Genomic DNA, 19,437 nt, shown 5'->3' with positions numbered 1-19,437 from the left:
GCTCAGTTGTGTTCTGCTGCTGCTGCTGCTGCTAAGTCGCTTCAGTCGTGTCTGACTCTGTGCGACCCCATAGACGGCAGCCCACCAGGCTCCGCCGTCCCTGGGATTCTCCAGGCAAGAACACTGGAGTGGGTTGCCATTTCCTTCTCCAATGCATGAAGTGAAAAGTGAAAGTGAAGTCTCTCAGTCGTGTCCGACTCTTAGCAACCCCATGGACTGCAGCCTACCAGGTTCCTCCGTCCATGAGATTTCCCAGGCAAGAGTACTGGAGTGGGGTGCCATTGCCTTCTCCTGAGTTGTGTTCTAGGCTATCACAAATTGTCATTCCTCCTTCCAGTAAGTACACTTGTTCTTAATCTTTCTCACACCTATCCTATATTAATATTTTACACTTATATATACACTCTTTTTTTCCTTCCAAATATGAAATTGTGTATAAAAACACAGACATGTTGATTTTTCCATTGAGAGTATCTTTAGGATACCTCTCCATATTAACACAAAGAGAGCTATTTTATTCTACTAAAGGGCTGTATGATGTTTCATTGTATAACTCATCACTTATAACTTATCAATGCTCCAATGAATGATAGTTTTATTTTTAAGTGCAACACGGCAATTAACATATGTTTATGTACTTACTATGTACCATATTTTTCCCTATAATAAATTTCTCAAAATAGGATTGCTAAATCAAAACATTTTATGACATTTTTGTAAATAGAATTTATATGTAGATTCCTACAGGACTCATATAACATTCTAACTATGGTAGTTTGTTGTTCTTTCGTCAACAAGCTGTGTCCAACTCTTGTGACCCCATGGACTGTGGCCCATCAGGCTCTCCTGTCCATGGGATTTTCCAGGCAAGAATAATGGAGTGGGTCATCATTTTCTGCTCCAGGGGCTCTTCCTAACCCAGGGATAGAACCCAAGCTTCCTGCTTGGCAGGTGGATTCTTTACCACTGAGCCACCTGGGAAGCCCATGGTAGTTACCAAATGGTGTTAGTGGTAGTCTACACTGGCTCTAGTAAACAATCTGAACAAATACAATTGAATGGCCAATTCACATTTCCCTGCTGCTTCTACTGCTGCTGCTAAGTCACTCCAGTCGTGTCCAACTCTGTGAGACCCCATAGACGGCAGCCCACCAGGCTCCACCGTCCCTAGGATTCTCCAGGCAAGAACACTGGAGTGGGTTGCCATTTCCTTCTCCAGTGAATGAAAGTGAAAAGTGAAAGTGAAGTCGCTCAGTCATGTCTGACTCTTAGCGACCCCATGGCTGTAGCCTACCAGGCTCCTCCATCCATGGGATTTTCCAGGCAAGAGTACTCGAGTAGGGTGCCATTGCTTTCTCCATCACTTTTCCCTACAACCAAAAAATAAAACTATCTACACAGCCATCTAAAGCTTCAGTTTACAAGGTTCTGGTGATAGGCAATTCTTTACTGAGAGGTAATGTTTTATTCTGTTTGATAGAAAGGAAAGCCATACTGCATTGTCACTGAGTAAGCACTAGCATCTCATGGTTTTACTGAATTCTAAAACACTAATCATTTTTGGCAAAATAGAGCATGTATTAAGTGAGTATAGTATACTTGAAAAAAAATACTGCCTTAAGGAAAGTGTGTTGCTATCCAAATTTGTTGCTCTGTGCCAGTACTCTCTAGTACACAGCTTCTTCATTCTTAAAACAGATAAGTGAAATAGACAAACCGTATGGTCCTTTCTGGCTCTAAAATTCTCTATTATAATTCATGTCACTAAAGATAGCATTGCCATACTATTCAACTTTTAAAATATTCTTCCTATTTTGATTGAAAATGAAATTATTAGAAACATTTTTTCCTAAATCCCTTCAGATTATGTAAAACTTGAGTTACATGTGTGTATATTCTCTTTAATTTGTAAACAGTCAAAATGGATGTACTTATTCCTTCTACAGTGCTTTTGTGAAGATACAGTGAGAGAAAGTACTTAGAGTAAAATGTATAGGGCTTCTCACATACAGCTAATTAGTGACTATTACTTTTCCCATGATCATTGGAGAAGGTTTTGAGTTTATGTTTAAATTCTGTATCACTGGATAAAGAAGATGTAGTATATATATGTGTGTGTGTGTGTGTATACAATGGAATAATACTCAGCCATTAAAAAGAATTAAATAAGGTCATTTGCAGCAACATGAATGGACCTTGAGAGCATCATACTTAGTGATGTAAGTCAGACAAAGGAGAAATATAATATGACATCCCTTATATGTGGGATCTATAAAGAAATGATACAAATGAACTCAGTTATAAAACAGAAAGAGACTCACAGACTTAGAAAATGAACTCATGGTTGCAGGGAGGAAGGGATAGTTAGGGACTTTGGGAATGTCATGTACACACTGCTATATTTAAAATGGATAACCAACAAAAACCTATGGTATAGCACATGGAACTCAGCTCAATGTTATGTGCCAGCCTGGATGGGAGGGGGCTTTAGGGGGAGAATGGATACATTAATACACATGGCTGAGTCCCTTCACTGTTCCCCTGAAACTATCACAACATTGCTAATTGACTATACCCCAATACAAAATGATTTGGTGTTAAAAATAAATAAAAATAAAATTTAAAATGTTGTATCACTATATCCTGTTTTAAATTATAAAATTATCCACAATAGCAGAATTAAGTAATAAATCATTATAGCAAAATTTTATGACATAAGTATGTGATCCTGCTCCTTTTATAAAGAAAATAATTCTTTCAAACATATTTAGTCCTGAGCTAATGTTGAGAGAGAACGGAGCTTAAAAAGAATACATTTATTGTCATAAACCATTGTTGGTATCCAACCCATGAACTGAAAGAACCCTTTGTTAGGTAACTTAAGTAACAATGGCAAAGCACATCTTTGGTGGAAGTGGCATCCCAGGGTTCTTGCACTTAAAATAGTTACTCCAAGCATATATAAAGGCCAGCACAAGTATGTTTTATGCACTTTATTGTTTTAAAAGATTTCAAACTGCAACATATTACAGTACAAAAGGATGGCATCAATCATGAAATTCTTTAGACCTAGAAGATTCAAAACTTTGATCCAATTAAATCAGTTCTCTCCTAAGATACAACGTATACACTGTCACTATTGCAAACAAATGCCATTGAAGGTTTGCCTACCCTCTTTCTGTTCCAAATGAAACTATATCCTCTCTCCTTTGGGAACTTCCCATGATGTTTTTTCTGCATACAGTTCCCATCCCCCAACTTCTTTTAAGACCATAGTCAAATCTGACCTTCTCTACAATGCAGTCGCTAATAATCCTGAACTTGGTTTGAGATGCTAATGCAGTCAAACTTCAATGATTGAATGTGGCTCTTCTATTTTATCTTTAAAAAAAATTTTATTGGAGTTTAGCTGCTTTACAAAATTATACTTTATATAATGTTCTACTGTAGAACAAAGTGAATCAGCTATACATATACACATATCCTCTCTTTTTTTTTTTTGGATTTCCTTCTCATTTCGATACTAAATAGAGTTCCCTGTGCTATACAGTAGGTTCTCATTAGTTATCTGTTTTATACGTAGTATTAACAGTATACAGGGTTTCCCTAGTGGCTCAGTGGTAAAGAACCCTCCTGCCGATGCAGGAGACACAAGTTCGATCCCTGGGTTGGGAAGATCCTCTGGAGAAGGAAATGGGAACCGACTCCAGTATTCTGGCCTGGGAAATCCCATGGACAGAAGAGCCTGGCAGGCTAGAGTCCATTAAGTTGCAAGAGAGTTGGACACAACTTAGAGACTAAGCAACAACAGCAATCAATAGCGTATTTATGTCAATCCCAATCTCCCAATTCACCCCACCCCCCATTTTCCTCCTTGACAGCCATACATTTGTTCTGTACTTGTGGGGAAAAAAAAAAAAGTGAAAGTCATTCAGTCATGACCAACTCTTTGCAACTCCATGGACTACACAGTCCGTGTAATTCTGCAGGCCAGAATACTGGAGTGGATAGCCTTTCCCTTCTCAAGGGGATCTTTCCAACCCAGGAATCAAACCCAGGTCTCCCTCATTGTAGGCAGATTCTTTACCAGCTGAGCCAAAAGGGAAGCCCAAGAATACTGGAGTGAGTGGGTGGCCTATCCCTTCTCCAGCAGATCTTCCCAACCCAGGAATTGAACCGGGTCTCCTGCAGTGCAGGCTGATTCTTTACTAACTGAGATATCAGGGAAGCTCCTTGTTTGGTACTTTGTCTCTATTTCTGCTTTGTAAATAAAATCATCTATATCAATTTTTTGAATCCACAAAGGCCTCAATATCTAACCATATCATATACTTACTCTTCTAGCATCAGGTGTTCAATATATTTACTTGGAATTGAATCCAATTAAGTCAAATCAAATTGAAGATGACGCATGTTCAACCTCTAAGAATATAAGGCTCAAAATTAATAATTATTCACTGGCTTCTAGTAGTAGTGGAGCATGACAAAAAATAAGCTATTAAATGAACTGCAACTAAATCATTAAACAAATTATAACTCCCTTAACTTTGTTTCTTAAGTATTATTTGGAAATGAAAGTTTGGAGACTTGAGGAAATTGTAGTCCCTAATTCACTTTATTAACAGTATTATTGAGTGCATCTTAAACACTAGAAATATAAGAATGAAAAAGATGGAAATTCTCCTAATAATCAGAATTTTTCAATATAGTGGGGTTAAAAAAAACCCTAAATAGATAATTATAATTAATTTTTATAATAGGGTTAGTAAAAGAGATTATGGGACTCACTGAAGGCTTCTAAAAACCATTTAAAATGTAATCAAGAAAACAGTGGGAATTAGCCAGAAGACAAAGATGCAGAGGGAAGAGTGGCAGACACAGTTGCATGACTATGGGAAACAGCAGCAGTCAGGGGTTGGTCAGAAGGTAAATTAATGTTAATCTATTTAGTCCCTGTAGCAACCACAAAGGGCCTTCCTGGATTCAACTAAATATTCATAATTCAAGACTAGCGCCATGCCACTCAGAAGAACAGAGGATAAGAACCACAGCTTCCTGGCATCAGAATATACCAAGCTTCCTCTCAAGATTCCCATAAAATGAGTATGGAGGATGCCCTTGCTAAAAAGCCTCATGTCCCAGAGGAGCCAGTATCTCTTGTAGCAAATGCACTAAAGGCATTCCCAGAAACAAGAGTCACCATACTCCAGGAAGTGAGAATGTTAATTTGCCAATCGGAGGTAATTTTTCTACAAGTGAGATTGCCTAGACATACACTCCACATCTTAACAGAACTAGACTAATCAGCAGTCACAATCTCATGCAGACGTGGGAAAGATTTTGTTAACCCTCTACCCACAAACTCTCTGTGATTACTTCTGGGCAAAACAGTGCTCCAGGTAGAGGAGACAGCCTGTAGACTCCTTAGGGAAAGGAAAAAGGGTACATTCCAGTGTCTAAAAAGAAGTGTATAATGACTGAAGCATATCAAGTGTTCAGAAGTGTAAAAGGTGTGGGAATGAGAAAGAAATGTCACAGAGAAGCAAGGGAGAATGTATCTTGCAGGACTATAGTTTAATGTAGAATCAGTAAAAGATTTGATGTAGGGAATGATGTAATCATACTTACATTTTAGAATGCAAAATGGAGCTACACTTGTGTGGAGCTCTAGCCAGAGATGCAAGGGAAAGAAGTGAGTGAGGTCATGTATTTATTTCCCTGGATTCTTCCCATAACGTTTCCTGAATGGGCTTTGTCCCTTGACTAGGTGTCATTGCTCCTTCCCAGGTGGGTCCCTCTCAACAGCACAATCTCACCTGGGTTCTGGTAACCAGTACTCCTCTTGAGGGCTTCCCTAGTGGCTCAGCTAGTAAAGAATCCGCCTGTAACACAAGAGACCCCAGTTCAATCCCTGGGTTGGGAAGATCCCCTGGAAGAGGGCATGGCAACCCACTCCAGCATTCTTGCCTGGAGAATCCCCATGGACAGGGGATGGGGTTGCAAAGAGTTGGACAGAACTGAGCAACTAAGCACAGCACTGCTCTTAAGATTGGCTCCACAGTTGATGAACTGTCTCGTCTATCTTCCCTTCACATAGATCCATATATAATCCCTTTACTGAACTTTTCTAGAACTATTCTAATTTTTACATGTGCCATCTATTATCTAACTGGTCCTGCACTGATCACAATGAGATAAACTATTGTTTTTGAAAATCAAGTTGTATTAGAACATGACATACCTATCGCTTATGTATAGTCAATGGCTGCATCCACACTACAACAGTGGAGCTGACAGATGTGACAGAGACTGTATGGCCCACAAAGTCTAAAATATTTATCTGGTCCTTTATAGAAAAAGCTTGCAGATCCCTGTCCTAGAGTCTGAGGGTAGCGTGAGCTGTAGACAAGACATACAACTTGATTGTGAAGGGAGAATTTCAGTGAAGACTGAATTTGCAGCCCTCACCAAAATCAGGATTTTGATAGAGAAGGGCAGAGAGTTGGAATGGTTAGATGCACTCGAGTTTATTTGACTGACAGATTTTACAGGGATTTTCTTGGCTTGCAGAAGCAGCCCATTTACTCCTGTTAAAAGGGAGAAGCGTACCCCTCTCTAGCTAGCCTAGAGTCTATACAGAGGCATCAACAGAGGCAGGTGTCCTACAAGCCTGGGTTTGTAGGACAGCATAAATCTAGTTTCTCAGGGTTGCCATAACAAAGTATTACAAACCAATTGGCTTAAATCAACAGAAATTTATTCTCTTGCAGTTCTGGGTGCTAGAAATTTGAAACATATTGGCAAGGAGATACTCTGTCTCTGAAGATGCTAAGGAAGCATCCTTCCAGGCCTCTTATAGTTTATGGCGATCTCTAACAATCTTTGGCATTCCTTGACCAAGGAGTCTCTCACTCTAATCTCTTCCTCACTTTACATGGTTTTCTCCCTTGTGTATCTATGTGTCTGTTTTAAATTGCCTCTTCTTTTAGTGACACCAATCACTTAAATACGTGCTGTGTCCATGCTAAGTCACTTCAGTCATGTCTGACTCTGTGACACTATGGACTGTAGCCCACCAGGCTCCTCTATAAATGGGATTCTCCCACGAGAATACTGGAGTGGACTGCCATGCCCTCCTCCAGGGGATCTTCCGGAACCGGGATGGAACCCGTGTCTTTTACATCTTCTACACTGGCAGGAGAGTTCTTTACCACTAGTGCCACATGGGAAGTCAAGTCACTGCCACCCAAATCCAGTATGGTCTCCTTTTAACTTGATTATATCTGCAAAGGACTTGTCAGGTGGTGATAAAGAGCCCTCCTGCCAGTGCAGCAGATGTAAGAGACATGGTTTCCATCGCTAGATTGGGAAGATTCCCTGGAGGAGGGTATGGCAACCCCCTCCAATATTCTTGCCTGGAGAATCCCATGGACAGAGGAGACTGGAGGTCTATAGTCCATAGGGTTGCACAGAGTCATACATGACTGAAGTGACTTGCTGCTGCTGCTGCTAAGTCGCTTCAGTCGTGTCTGACTCTGTGCGACCCCATAGACGGAAGCCCACCAGGCTCCCCCATCCCTGGGATTCTCCAGGCAAAAACACTGGAGTGGGTTGCCATTTCCTTCTCCAATGCATGAAAGTGAAAAGTGAAAGGGAAGTCGCTCAGTTGTGTCTGACTCTTAGCAACCCCATGCACTACAGCCTACCAGGCTCCTCCATCCATGGGATGTTCCAGGCAAGAGTACTGGAGTGGGGTGCCATTAGCACACAGATATTCATTCCATCCACCCTTACATGAATAATTAAGCTCAAATCTCAGCATGGTCTAAGTAAGAAAATGCTGGCATAATGCAGAATTCTAAATGAGGAAAGGCTTAGAAAGTAAGCATGATAGATTGGGTCTGGTGTATAAGATCCAACATTCCACTGACTAGTGGCACTCACTGTTTACACAAGACAAAATATAATGTGATGGTGAGGCAATCACCAACATTCATCAGAAGCTCAGAAATGTAGGCCGGGACTGACTAGAAAGGGTGCTGTTTTAGATAAAGGCCTCAGTTCCCAGGATTATCTCACTTTAGGTCCAATGTATCCATGGACCTATCTAGTTATCATCTCAGTCTGAATGCATAATTGGAATGGACACTTAGCAGGTCCCAGGGTCCTTACACTGATTCCTTGACACAGGGAATAAGAGCTGACAGAAAGGCTGAGAACAAGCCCCCATCCATCAAAGTTCTTAAAGCCAATGAGTGCCACACGCTGGCTACAATGGCAATGATCAAGGCCATCCCTAAAGACTTAAATGAGACAAGCGTAATGGTCCCTACTACTACTACGTACGTCACCAATCGGGTCTTTGCAAAATCCCATGAATCATACTGGAGGATAGTGTACTTATCCAAACAGGAGCCCTTATTGAAGTTGTTCTAGGTATGGCATCTTTACTGAAACAGGTCAACTAAGCCTCTAGTTCATGTATGTGACTTTTGAACTTAGAGTATGTATGATTTTCAATATCTACCAGGAAGGAGCACCTGAAGTAGTTCACATCCACCTAGGATAGGCAGCAGTGTGTCTTCTCATTCTCACTTCAGAGATATGCTAAATTGCCTGCCCTCTGTTACAACGTCCAAAGACAGTCTGGCTCATCTGAACATTCCACAGGGCATCATGTTAGAAAGATGGCAGTAAGCTGATCAGATCTGGTAAGCAAAGAAATACTCTGGATACTCGGGTTTAGAAGGTGGAAGATAATCAGTGGCTAGAATACTGGTGTAGTTTTTGGAGTCTAACAGTTTGAGGCCTGCCAGATACCTCTTCCAAAGGTAAAGTAAGAGTGACTGCATCTTGCCCCTCTGACCCTAGATGAATAAAATGAATAAAACAGTTTGCTAGACCTCTTCCAGTTTTAGAGGCAGCATGTACTGCCCTTGAGAGTTCAGTTCTGGCTCATTTATCAGGTGAGCCAGAAGGTTTCCCAGTTTTGAAAGGATCCCAGAGTGAGGTCAGAAAGGGCTCCACAGCTGAGTCCAAACACTCCCTGTGGAATTTTGAGAGATTTCCTAGTGATAATACACAGACTAGCAATACATATATGATACTTTTTCTTTTTTCAAGACAACTTCCTCTATTGTTCTCTATTCAAAATTCTCAAATACTCCATTAACAGCAAGTAGATGATTCTTAGTAATCAATGGACTTCTCTCCACCCTGGCTTTGTCACGTCTCACAGAAAAGCAATTTTAGAAAGGACCAGAATCAGTGAAAATGAAGAGTTGTTTATGCTACTAACCTTTTTTGAACGTAAACATGAGAATAAAAGTGAGGAAATGGCAGCCTACTCCAGCATTCTTGCCTGGAGAATCCCAGGGACGGGGGAGCCTGGTGGGCTGCTGTCTATGGGTCACACAGAGTCGGACACTATTGAAGTGACTTAGCAACAGCAACAGCAATGAGAATAAAAAGAAATGAAAACAGGAGAAAAAAATACCTTCATTTCAAAAACAAATATGAGAGTGAAGTTACTTTTCATCTTTTCTTTCCCTTATTATAAAACTGCTTCCATCTATTTTATGCAGAAGTGTAGAGTGTTGTTTAAATATTTTCCAAAGTAGGTAAGTTTTTTTAAAAATTTAGTATTTACAACCAAATGCTTTAAAGAAAATAATGTCATAAAATTTGATCCATGTATATTACATAAATCAAAACATGACTGAATGAATACCAATCCACATTCATATAATTTTTAATTTCCAATTTGCAAAGCATTTTAGCATATAAAATAAATAACCAATATATCTAAAAAGAAGAGATGAGTGAATCTTGTTATTCATTTGGAGAATGAAATTTAAGTACAGAGGTTTCTCTGGACAGGCTCAGAGAACTTAAAGTGAAGCCATCTACTAATATACTTTATAAAAGTGCATCCAACCAAGCTGGTATGTAATATGAAGTAAAAATTTCTGTCCCTATCTATTTTGGCACCTGAAAGGATTTATTTGTGCTTTTTAAAAATAGTCAAGCTTTATGCTAGGCCTGAGGATTCTAAAATGACTAAGATGATGGTTCTGCCCTTAAGGACGCATACATACACTTTACACAAGGAATTATAACTATGATAATGATTATAATTATGATACTATATATGATAAGCTCTCAAGATAAACAAACTCTTTGCCAACAACAACAAAAAGTAGTCATGAATTCTACATGAGGTTATGTAAGACTTACAAGAGTAGGGAATATATTTGATGGGAAATTAAAAGATGAGGTAGATTTCATGAGACAGTGAAAAAAAGGAAGAGAGGAAGGTAAAGAAGCAGAGGGAATCCTAGAGAAGCATGAAAGCTTAAGGAGGTGTTCAAAGAATAAAAGAAGCCATTGAAACTGAGGAAGAAATGATTTGTGAAGAGGGGTGGGTGATGATCTAGTTTCATATTTTTAGTATAACAACATTAATTTTACTGTGAATACTAGAAATCAAAATGTCCATAAGATTTTTTTAAATGTCCATAAGATAAAAATAACACCTACCAGATCTTTGCGTTTTAGAAGTCTAGCAAAATATATGACAAATTTTGTAATGAGAAAAATAAACATTTTTGACAAGTTAACATGTGCTATTTAAATGTGCATTTTATTTTATGGCGTTATTTTTCATTACATCTCATGTATTTCATTTGTTTTATATCTGTGCTCTTTATTACCTTGGGGATAAGCATTTATATGAAGAGCATCATTTCTCCTAAAACAGTAGTAGGAGCAGTTGGCATTTAATACCACTCTAAAGAATCATTTTCATAACCTCTCTTTAGGGAACTACATTTTAGGAGTAGAAAAAGTTTGAGGAAAATAAAAGCAGAAATGGGTTTGGAGAAGCAAAGATTAGTGAGAAATTGCTCAGTGAATATCAATCACATTCTACTAGCAGAGTTTGAGTATCACTAGATTTGAGGTCTCCTGCATTGCAGGCAGATTCTTTACCAACTGAGCTATCAGGGAAGCCTAGATTTGAGGCATCCATCTTTATTTATGGTACACTTTAAGAAGCTCATTTGAGACTAGGGAGCTTACTCCAAAGCTACAAGCTTGATATGTTCATATAATAAAAGAATTTCTACCTCACTACCCATACATGATAGCAACTATATAATACATGTCAGCATTCTTTATAAGTTGTGTAAGTCTTACCAAATGCAATAATAACCATCATCACTTGCTCAATAATACATTGATTATGAATAACCACTTAGAAATTATCCAATAAAAACTATGAAACAATATTTCTAGTGCTTATTCCATGTCAAGCACTCTGATAAGTCCGCTGTATACATTCTCTTATTTAATATTTTCAACCACTCACTGGAGGCAAGGGGGATCCTAAATTTACAACTGAGGAAACTGACCTAGACAGGAAATTTGACTTGCACACAGAAATATAGGAAAGTAATATATAGATAATATAAACAAGACCTGAACAGAAGCACTACTACTATCAAAGATTCAGATATTAACCATAAGAAATTAAACAACCATGACACCACCCTTATGGCAGAAAGTAAAGAGGAACTAAAAAGCCTCTTGATGAAAGTGAAAGTGGAGAGTGAAAAAGTTGGCTTAAAGCTCAACATTCAGAAAACTAAGATCATGGCATCTGGCCCCATCACTTCATGGTGAATAGATGGGGAAACAGTGCAAATAGTATCAGACTTTATTTTGGGGGGGCTCCAAAATCACTGCAGATGGTGATTGCAGCCATGAAATTAAAAGATGCTTACTCCTTAGAAGGAAAGTTATGACCAACCTAGATGGCATATCAAAAAGCAGAGATATTACTTTGCCAACAAAGGTCCATCTGGTCAAGGCTATGGGTTTTCCAGTGGTCATGTATGGATGTGAGAGTTGGACTGTGAGGAAAGCTGAGCACCAAAGAATTGATGCTTTTGAACTGTGGTGTTGGAGAAATCTCTTGAGAGTCCTTTGGAATGCAAGGAGATCCAACCAGTCCATCCTAAAGGAGATCAGTCCTGGGTGTTCATTGGAGGGACTGATGTTGAAGCTGAAACTCCAATACTTTGGCCACCTCATGCGAAGAGTTGACTCACTGGAAAAGACCCTGATGCTGGGAGGGATTGGGGGCAGGAGGAGAAGGGAACGACAGAGGATGAGATGGCTGGATGGCATCACCGACTCGATGGGCATGAGTTTGAGTGAACTCCAGGAGTTGGTGATGGACAGGGAGGCCTGGCGTGCTGTGATTCATGGGGTCACAAATAGTCCCGACACGACTGAGCAACTGAACTGAACTGAAGAATAAAAAATGACCCAATATATAAATATGAAAAAGATTTGAACATACACTTCATCAAAGACATATGGCTGGCAAGAAATATATGAAAATATACTAAACATCACTAATTATTATGGAAGTGCAAACTAAAAATACAATGAAATACCAGTATACACTTTCCCTGGTGGCTCAGCTGTAAAGAATCTGCCCGCACTGCAAGAGCCACAGGAGACCCGGGTTCCATCCCTGAGTCGGAGGCATCCCCTGGAGAAAGGCACAGCAACCCACTCCAGTATTCTTGCCTGGAAAATTCCATGGACAGAAGAGCCTGGTGGGCTACAGTCCACGGGGTGGCAAAGAGTCGGACACAACTGAAGCTACTTAGCATGCACGCACCAGTATACACCTACTGCATGCTTAGTTGCTTAGTTGACTCCAACTCTTTGCCACCCCATGGACTACAGCCTGCCAGGCTTCTCTGGCCATGGAATTTTCTAGGCAAGAATACTGGAGTGGGTTGCCATTTCCTACTCCAGGATATCCTCCTGACCGATGGAGGGATCAAAGCCATATCTCCTGTGTCTCCTGCATTTGCATCTCCTGCATTGTGCCAGCTGAGAAGCATATACCTACTAGAATGACTGAAGTATGACAACTAAATTTAACACGACATTATAAATATATGCCAATAAAATTTTAAAATAAATAAAATTAAAATTTTAAATGACAACAGTACGTGTTAGCAACAACATGAAGGAACTTGAACCCTCATACAATGCCAGTCAGGAATGTAAAATGGTATAACCACTTTGAAAAGTAATTTTATTTTAATTTCCTTTAAAAGTTAAGCATATATGTGTTATATGGTCTGGCCCTTCCACACAAAGCGTTTACCAGAGTAAAGAGAACACCTGAGTGTGTGCCAGCGTGCTCAACTGTGTTGGACTCTCGAAACCCCAAGAACTGTAGCCAGACTCCTCTGTCCATGGAATTCTCCAGGTAAGAATACTGGAGTGAGTTCCCATGCTCTGCTCCAGGGGATCTTTCCAACCCAGGGATGAAACTGGGTTTCCTGTGTTGCAGGATGATTCTTTACCATCTGAGCCAGGAGAGAAGCCCCAGTTTATACAGTTTTCCTACATTTCTACAATATGTGACTTTTTACAATGAAAATAAATTTTAAATCTAAACATAAGTCATTTTTAAAGAAAGCACTATCTTATAGACTCGAAAATTTACCCAGTATACTGGCAACTATTTCCATACTTAAATTTGTAAAAATAACCAGAAAGTCAATTTATAAACATCCTCTTTGGATGTGGACCTTTATTTACTCTCAGATGAATCAGTGTTGATTTTTGTTTTATCCTATTTCACTGCCTTGTCTCCCCCATCTCTTGGTCCTTGGACAGAAAAAGGTCAGAGAGGGAGGCCAAGTAAGGTTTGACTCAAGTCACAGCATCTACTTTTTCGACAGCATTTTAAACTTAGATGAAATAGTAAATTAGAAACGCCCAAGACCAGAAACCTCGCGTCGACGATGCGGGCCATGTTTATAACTGTTATCAGCCTTTTCCCCACCGCGAATGACGCGCGCGCGCCCGCAGCAGCCCTCCGCCTGGAATTCGGTGAGTATGGAAGCGAAGGGGCGTGTGACGCAGTCGCTGTCGCCTAAGGCTGCGTTCTGATTCAGATCTGGTGCCCGGGCGGGGCTTGACTGCGCGCTGAGCCGGCCTGGCCTCAGTTTCCCTACTTCTAAATAGGGGAGGCCATGCTGCCCTGTTTCTTGTTCCTGCCCAAGCACATCAGCACATCGTTGGTGTTCCTGCGCAGTGCGCGCCACGGCTTCGCTTTCCTGCCGCGCTGGGTCCCCAGGCTGTCCTCAGATTACCCGCCCGCTGCCCCCATCCGCCTGCTGGCCGCAGCCGCCTCTTCCCGGGGGCCGGCGGATGCCGCTGGCGCCCCCTCCCGGGTGCGCCAGAACTTCCACCCGGACTCCGAGGCCGCCATTAACCGCCAGATCAACCTGGAGCTCTATGCGTCCTACGTGTACTTGTCCATGGCCTATTACTTCTCCCGAGATGACGTGGCCTTGCACAACTTTGCCAGATATTTCCTTCGACTGTCCCGGGAGGAGACTGAGCACGCGGAGAAGCTGATGAGGCTGCAGAACCAGCGGGGAGGACTGATCTGCTTGCAGGACATCAAGAAACCGGACCAGAACGACTGGAAGAATGGGCTGAATGCCATGGAGTGTGCTCTGCTCTTGGAAAAGAATGTGAACCAGTCGTTGCTGGAATTGCACACTCTGGCATCAGACAAAGGTGACCCCCATTTGTGCGATTTCCTAGAAACCCACTATCTGAATGAGCAGGTGAAGTCTATCAAAGAACTAGGTGACCACGTGAACAACTTGGTTAAGATGGGGGCCCCCGAGTCTGGTCTGGCAGAGTACCTTTTTGACAAGCATACCCTTAGAAATGAAAACAATCACAACTAACCCATAGGCTGCCTTCACAAACAAGGTGTGCCAGGACCCAGAGGCAGCTGTTTCCTCCTTTCTTTTTATATTCTTCTCTTATAATGTCTCAATAAAGTGATTTGTAGAGAAAATGTATTTAGCTACATGTTAACAATGGCTGTTTGCCCAGCATCAAGATGATTTTCCCAGCCCAGAATGAGAAGGTATAAAAAAGACTGCAAAAAAGCTACTGAAATAGATGCAAACTAAATTTTTACAGTTACCAAATATTATTCCAGACCATGACCCTGCAATAAATATCGATGAATTTCAACTCAACAAATGCCTGTTATTTTCAAGACATTATGTTAAAGGCTAAAGTGGAAACATGTGTAAGATAAATATGCAAATAACTATAGCAAGATGAAGGATATGTAGTACTGCAAAAATAATCCGAGCAAAGTTCTGTAACAAGTTTTACCCTTTTCTAAAAGTGCAATCTGTTTTTGAAGGATTTTGTGATCAACCAAATTCAAGAAAAGCTAAAAAAGTATAAATGCTGGATTTGGAAAGACACAATGTGTGCTAGCACTTTAAGGGCTCTGGTAAATCTTGAAATTAAAAACAAAATCCAAACCAAAAAAACTATTGGTTTATTTTTCATTTAGCTCAGTGTTTCCCAAACAAACCCAGTCTCAGCTAGCTTTTCTTGTGTGTTTTAGCAATGATAATATAACCATACCTATATATCTGATAATAGACTATACAGCCTCCCTTTTAACATACCAAAAAGAGTGAATACACTGCAGAAAACACATTCCTGTGGCCTTTAAAGTGAAGCTGAAAGAACATTAGGATAGAAACGTCAAGAAGGGATCCAGAGTAAAAGAAGCATCAGCTGGGCAGATGTTTTCTTGGGGAGGTGGGAGAAGGGGCAATAAAGCGAGTAGGAGAATACAGTACGTCCCCTACATACAAACCTTTAAGTTTCGAGCATTCAGAGATGCAAGCATGCATTCACATGTCCAATCATGTTAAGTTAGTTCATGTGTTTGGCATACTTTGTCACATGTGTGCATCCTCTGCAAGTGGTTGTGCTTTTGTGTACTTTACTGTATAGCACTGTATAGAGTGTCTTCCCTGGTGATTCAGATGGTAAAGAATCTGCCTGCAATGCGGGAGACCAGGGTTTGATCCCTGGGTCAGGGAGATTCCCTGGAGAAGGAAATGACAACCCACTCCAGTATTCTTGCCTGGAGAATTTAATGAACAGAGGAGCCTGGCGGGCTACAGTCCATAGGGTCACAAAGAGTCGGACATGACTGAGTTACTAGCTCACATGCGTGCACGTGCACACACACACACACACACACTACATAGAGTATAGTAGTACAGTATCTTTTTAAGTAGAATTGAATCCAGCAAGAAACCAGAACCTGTGCCAGCAACACCAGGCATGAGTGAAATTGCAGTTTGTCCTCCATCTCCTATTGCAAATGGATCCTTCAACTCTGCTTTCTCCCACCTTGTCTCCGTCCTCCAGCCAGTATCTCTTCTTGGCCTTTTTGCTCAATACCAGCCCCTGTATGCCAGATGTTATACTGCCCTACTGTACTTTTCAAGGTACTAAACTGTAAGATTAGAAACGTCTTAGTTTTTGTTTGTCTTTTGTGTATTATTTATGTGAAAAGCAGTATAAACCATTACAGTACAGTACTATATGCAATTGTGTTAGTTGGATTACTAGGCTAACCTTGTTGGACTTACTAACAAATTGGGCTTACAGACTTGCCCTTGGAATGGAACTCATTCGTATGTAGGGGACTTAATGTATTTTGGTCAGTAGACCTTTGGCTAGACTAAAAGTGCTGGGTGGTGTTTGGAAAGATGGGCTAGAGCCCAGCTATGGAGGTGAGAAGGAAAGGTTAGGCTCAGTTTAGGGAGCAATGGCAGTGCTTCAAAGGGATCCCAAAAGAAGAATGCTGTGCTAAATGTTGAACAATCAGAAGTTTAGTTGTAGAGAATAAAAATCTGAAAACAACCTCAATGTTGGTGTTAGTTTGCGTCCTCTGAGAAACAGATGCCAAGATGGGATTAAGTGCAGGGAAGAACTGTATTAGGGAAAAAATAAAGGATGTTGAAAGGAAATGGGAAAAGAGCTGGGAGAAGCAGAGAGAGACTTCAGACTCTGTGTGAGTCTGATCCTAAGAGAAGTAAGAAAGAGAAGTTGTACATAGTTCTCCAGGAAATTCTGCAATTGAATAGAGTAGAGAGAGACTTGTCTGGCAGACCTCCAGCTAAAATTGCTCATCAGAGGAATACCAAGCATCCAAGAAATGGGCCTGCCTATGTACATTTCTGGCATTCAGTTATTGACTGGGAGTGACCCATAGGAGGGGCTTCCCAGGTGGCTCAGTGGTAAAGAATCTGCCTGCTTATGCAGGAGATGCAGGAGACACAGGTCCAATCTCTCGGTTGGGAAGATCCCATGGTGGAGGAAATGGCAACCCACTCCAGTATTCTTGCCTGAAGACTCCCATAGACAGAAAAGTCTTGGCGTGTTAGTCCCTAGGCTTGCAAAGAGTTGGACACAATTGAGTGACTGAGCATGGCCATAGGAAGTGCAGCCTTGCAACAAACTAAGGGATGGATCGATTTTAGAGCACAGCAGCTTGGGTCTTTGGCAAACTGTGCACCCTTCAGTACCAGATTTGAGAGCTACACACACATGACTGCACAAACTCAACAAAACAATTTAAATTAAAACCGCATACTTGGAAATGTTCTGCAGCTATTAAATACAATTTTGTCAAACACATAATGAGGTGGACAGAAATTCACAATGTGTTATCTTAAAAATAAGCATATTGCAAGGTAGGGTTATATTATATAATTGCATATGTATAGACTTCCAGGGGAAATTATATAAAATATATGCATATAAAAATGGAAATATGTATACCAACAAATGTAACTGGAAAATCTCTTAGTGATGTTGTGTTTGATATTTATTTTCTTTAGCTACTTGTCTTTTTAAAATAAATTTCTTATCATGGGCACCAATTATCATAATGATAGAAAAGTAAAACTATAAAATAAAAATAAAGCAAAAAGGGCTGAACCATGTTGAAACCAAAGAATATAGAAACAAAGACATGCTGGAGAGAGTTTAGAGATAGAATCTTTTTAATTTTGCAGATGCTTCAATGAAGAGAATTCAGAAATGGGGTATAGGAAGAAAATTTGTAGAGTTCAAACCAGAGAATAGACAAGTTGAAAAAAAGCAGGAATCACAAGAAGAGGAATAATTGAGGTTGGAGAGTCCATGATGATTTGCTTTTGATTATGTGGATCAATCTCACTATACAGTCTATACTTAAGTTGGTTTATCTTGCCTCACAGGAGTGCTATTACATTTCTGCAGAAAATGTCCTCTTCAGTTCCTCTAGGTAAGTGTATTTCAAACTGCATATTACAGCCTATAGATGTGTCATGAGATTAGTGAGTTACTATCCACCTTTTGTTAATAAAATAGAATTGAAGTGAAAGTAAGTGAAGTAAGGCTATTGTCTCCTCAAATTCTTAGTGTGTGCGTGTTTTCATGTATTTACATCTTGGATAGTGATATTTCTTATTCTGTGTTTCTGTCAAAAACATTCAGTAGCCATTATCCTAGAAAATTATTATACATTCTCATCTCAAATCTCTCAATCTCCTCTCCTTCCACTCTGTCATTTGATAATCCTCTTATTTCACTGAAAATTCAGAAGTAATCACAGAAGAACTTCACATATTCTCATTGAATTGATTACGTATTTGCCCCTGTATCACATACAAAGCACTTTATTCTACTACAAAGGTTGAAGCATATATTTTGCTTTCTAAAACCAATCTCCTGCTTTGCCCTGAGTCCCAACCCTCCCACACACTCAAGGACAAAAGGATGTCACACCTACAATTATTCTTTCACTTTCTATTGGTTGGTTCCCATGAGAAACAAAAATAGTGTTATTTTTTCTAATAAAAAATTTCACCTTTGGATCTACATTCCTTTTCGCAAACACTAAGTTACCACTTTCTCTTTTACAATGAACGTTGAAAAAGTTGTTCCTGCTTCCTGGCTCCAATTTTTCTGTTCTCTTTGGTACCTCCCAAGTAAGGCTGTGTTCACTCTTCACCACACAAACCTTGTTTTGTTTTGTTTTTTGTCAAGATCATCAGTAATGAACATTGGAGTACATGTGTGCTTTTCAATTATGGTTTTCTCAGAGTAGATGCCCATTAGTGGGATTTCTGGGTCATACGGCAGTTTTATTCCTAGTTTTTAAAGAAATTTCCATATTGTTCTCCACAGTGGCTGTACCAATCCACATTTCCACCAACAGTGCAAGAGGGCTCCCTTTTCTCCATATCCTCCCCGGGATTTATTGCTTGTAGATTTTTTTATATTGGCCATTCTGACTAGTGTGAGGTGATACCTCACTGTAGCCTTGACTCACATTTCTCTAATAACTAGTGATGTTGAGTAGCTTTTCATGTGCTCTATGGCCATCTGTATATCCTTCTTGGAGAAGTGTCTGTCTAAGTTTTACACCCATTTTTTTAACAGTAGCTAGGACATGGAACGGAGAAGGCAATGGCACCCCACTCCAGTACTCTTGCCTGGAAAACCCCATAGACG

General features: G+C 40.2%; 1 protein-coding gene across 1 annotated transcript; it reads left to right on the top strand.

The window, feature by feature from the left end:
- Positions 1-14,045: 14,045 nt before the first annotated feature.
- FTMT (ferritin mitochondrial) lies at positions 14,046-15,273 on the top strand. Its single transcript, XM_055566681.1, has one exon. It carries the CDS (start codon positions 14,067-14,069, stop codon positions 14,793-14,795), a length of 729 nt encoding a protein of 242 aa, XP_055422656.1. The 5' UTR covers positions 14,046-14,066; the 3' UTR covers positions 14,796-15,273.
- Positions 15,274-19,437: the final 4,164 nt, after the last annotated feature.

The sequence above is a fragment of the Bubalus kerabau genome, chromosome 1 (genome assembly GCF_029407905.1).
Source record: "Bubalus kerabau isolate K-KA32 ecotype Philippines breed swamp buffalo chromosome 1, PCC_UOA_SB_1v2, whole genome shotgun sequence".
Lineage (NCBI taxonomy): Eukaryota > Metazoa > Chordata > Mammalia > Artiodactyla > Bovidae > Bubalus > Bubalus kerabau.
Note: the sequence above shows the minus strand (reverse complement) of the source record. Positions and strands in the feature narration are given on the sequence as shown.

Excerpts from the sequence above, each read along its gene's own strand:
- FTMT (XM_055566681.1), top strand. The coding sequence starts at position 14,067 with ATGCTGCCCTGTTTCTTGTTCCTGCCCAAGCACATCAGCACATCGTTG.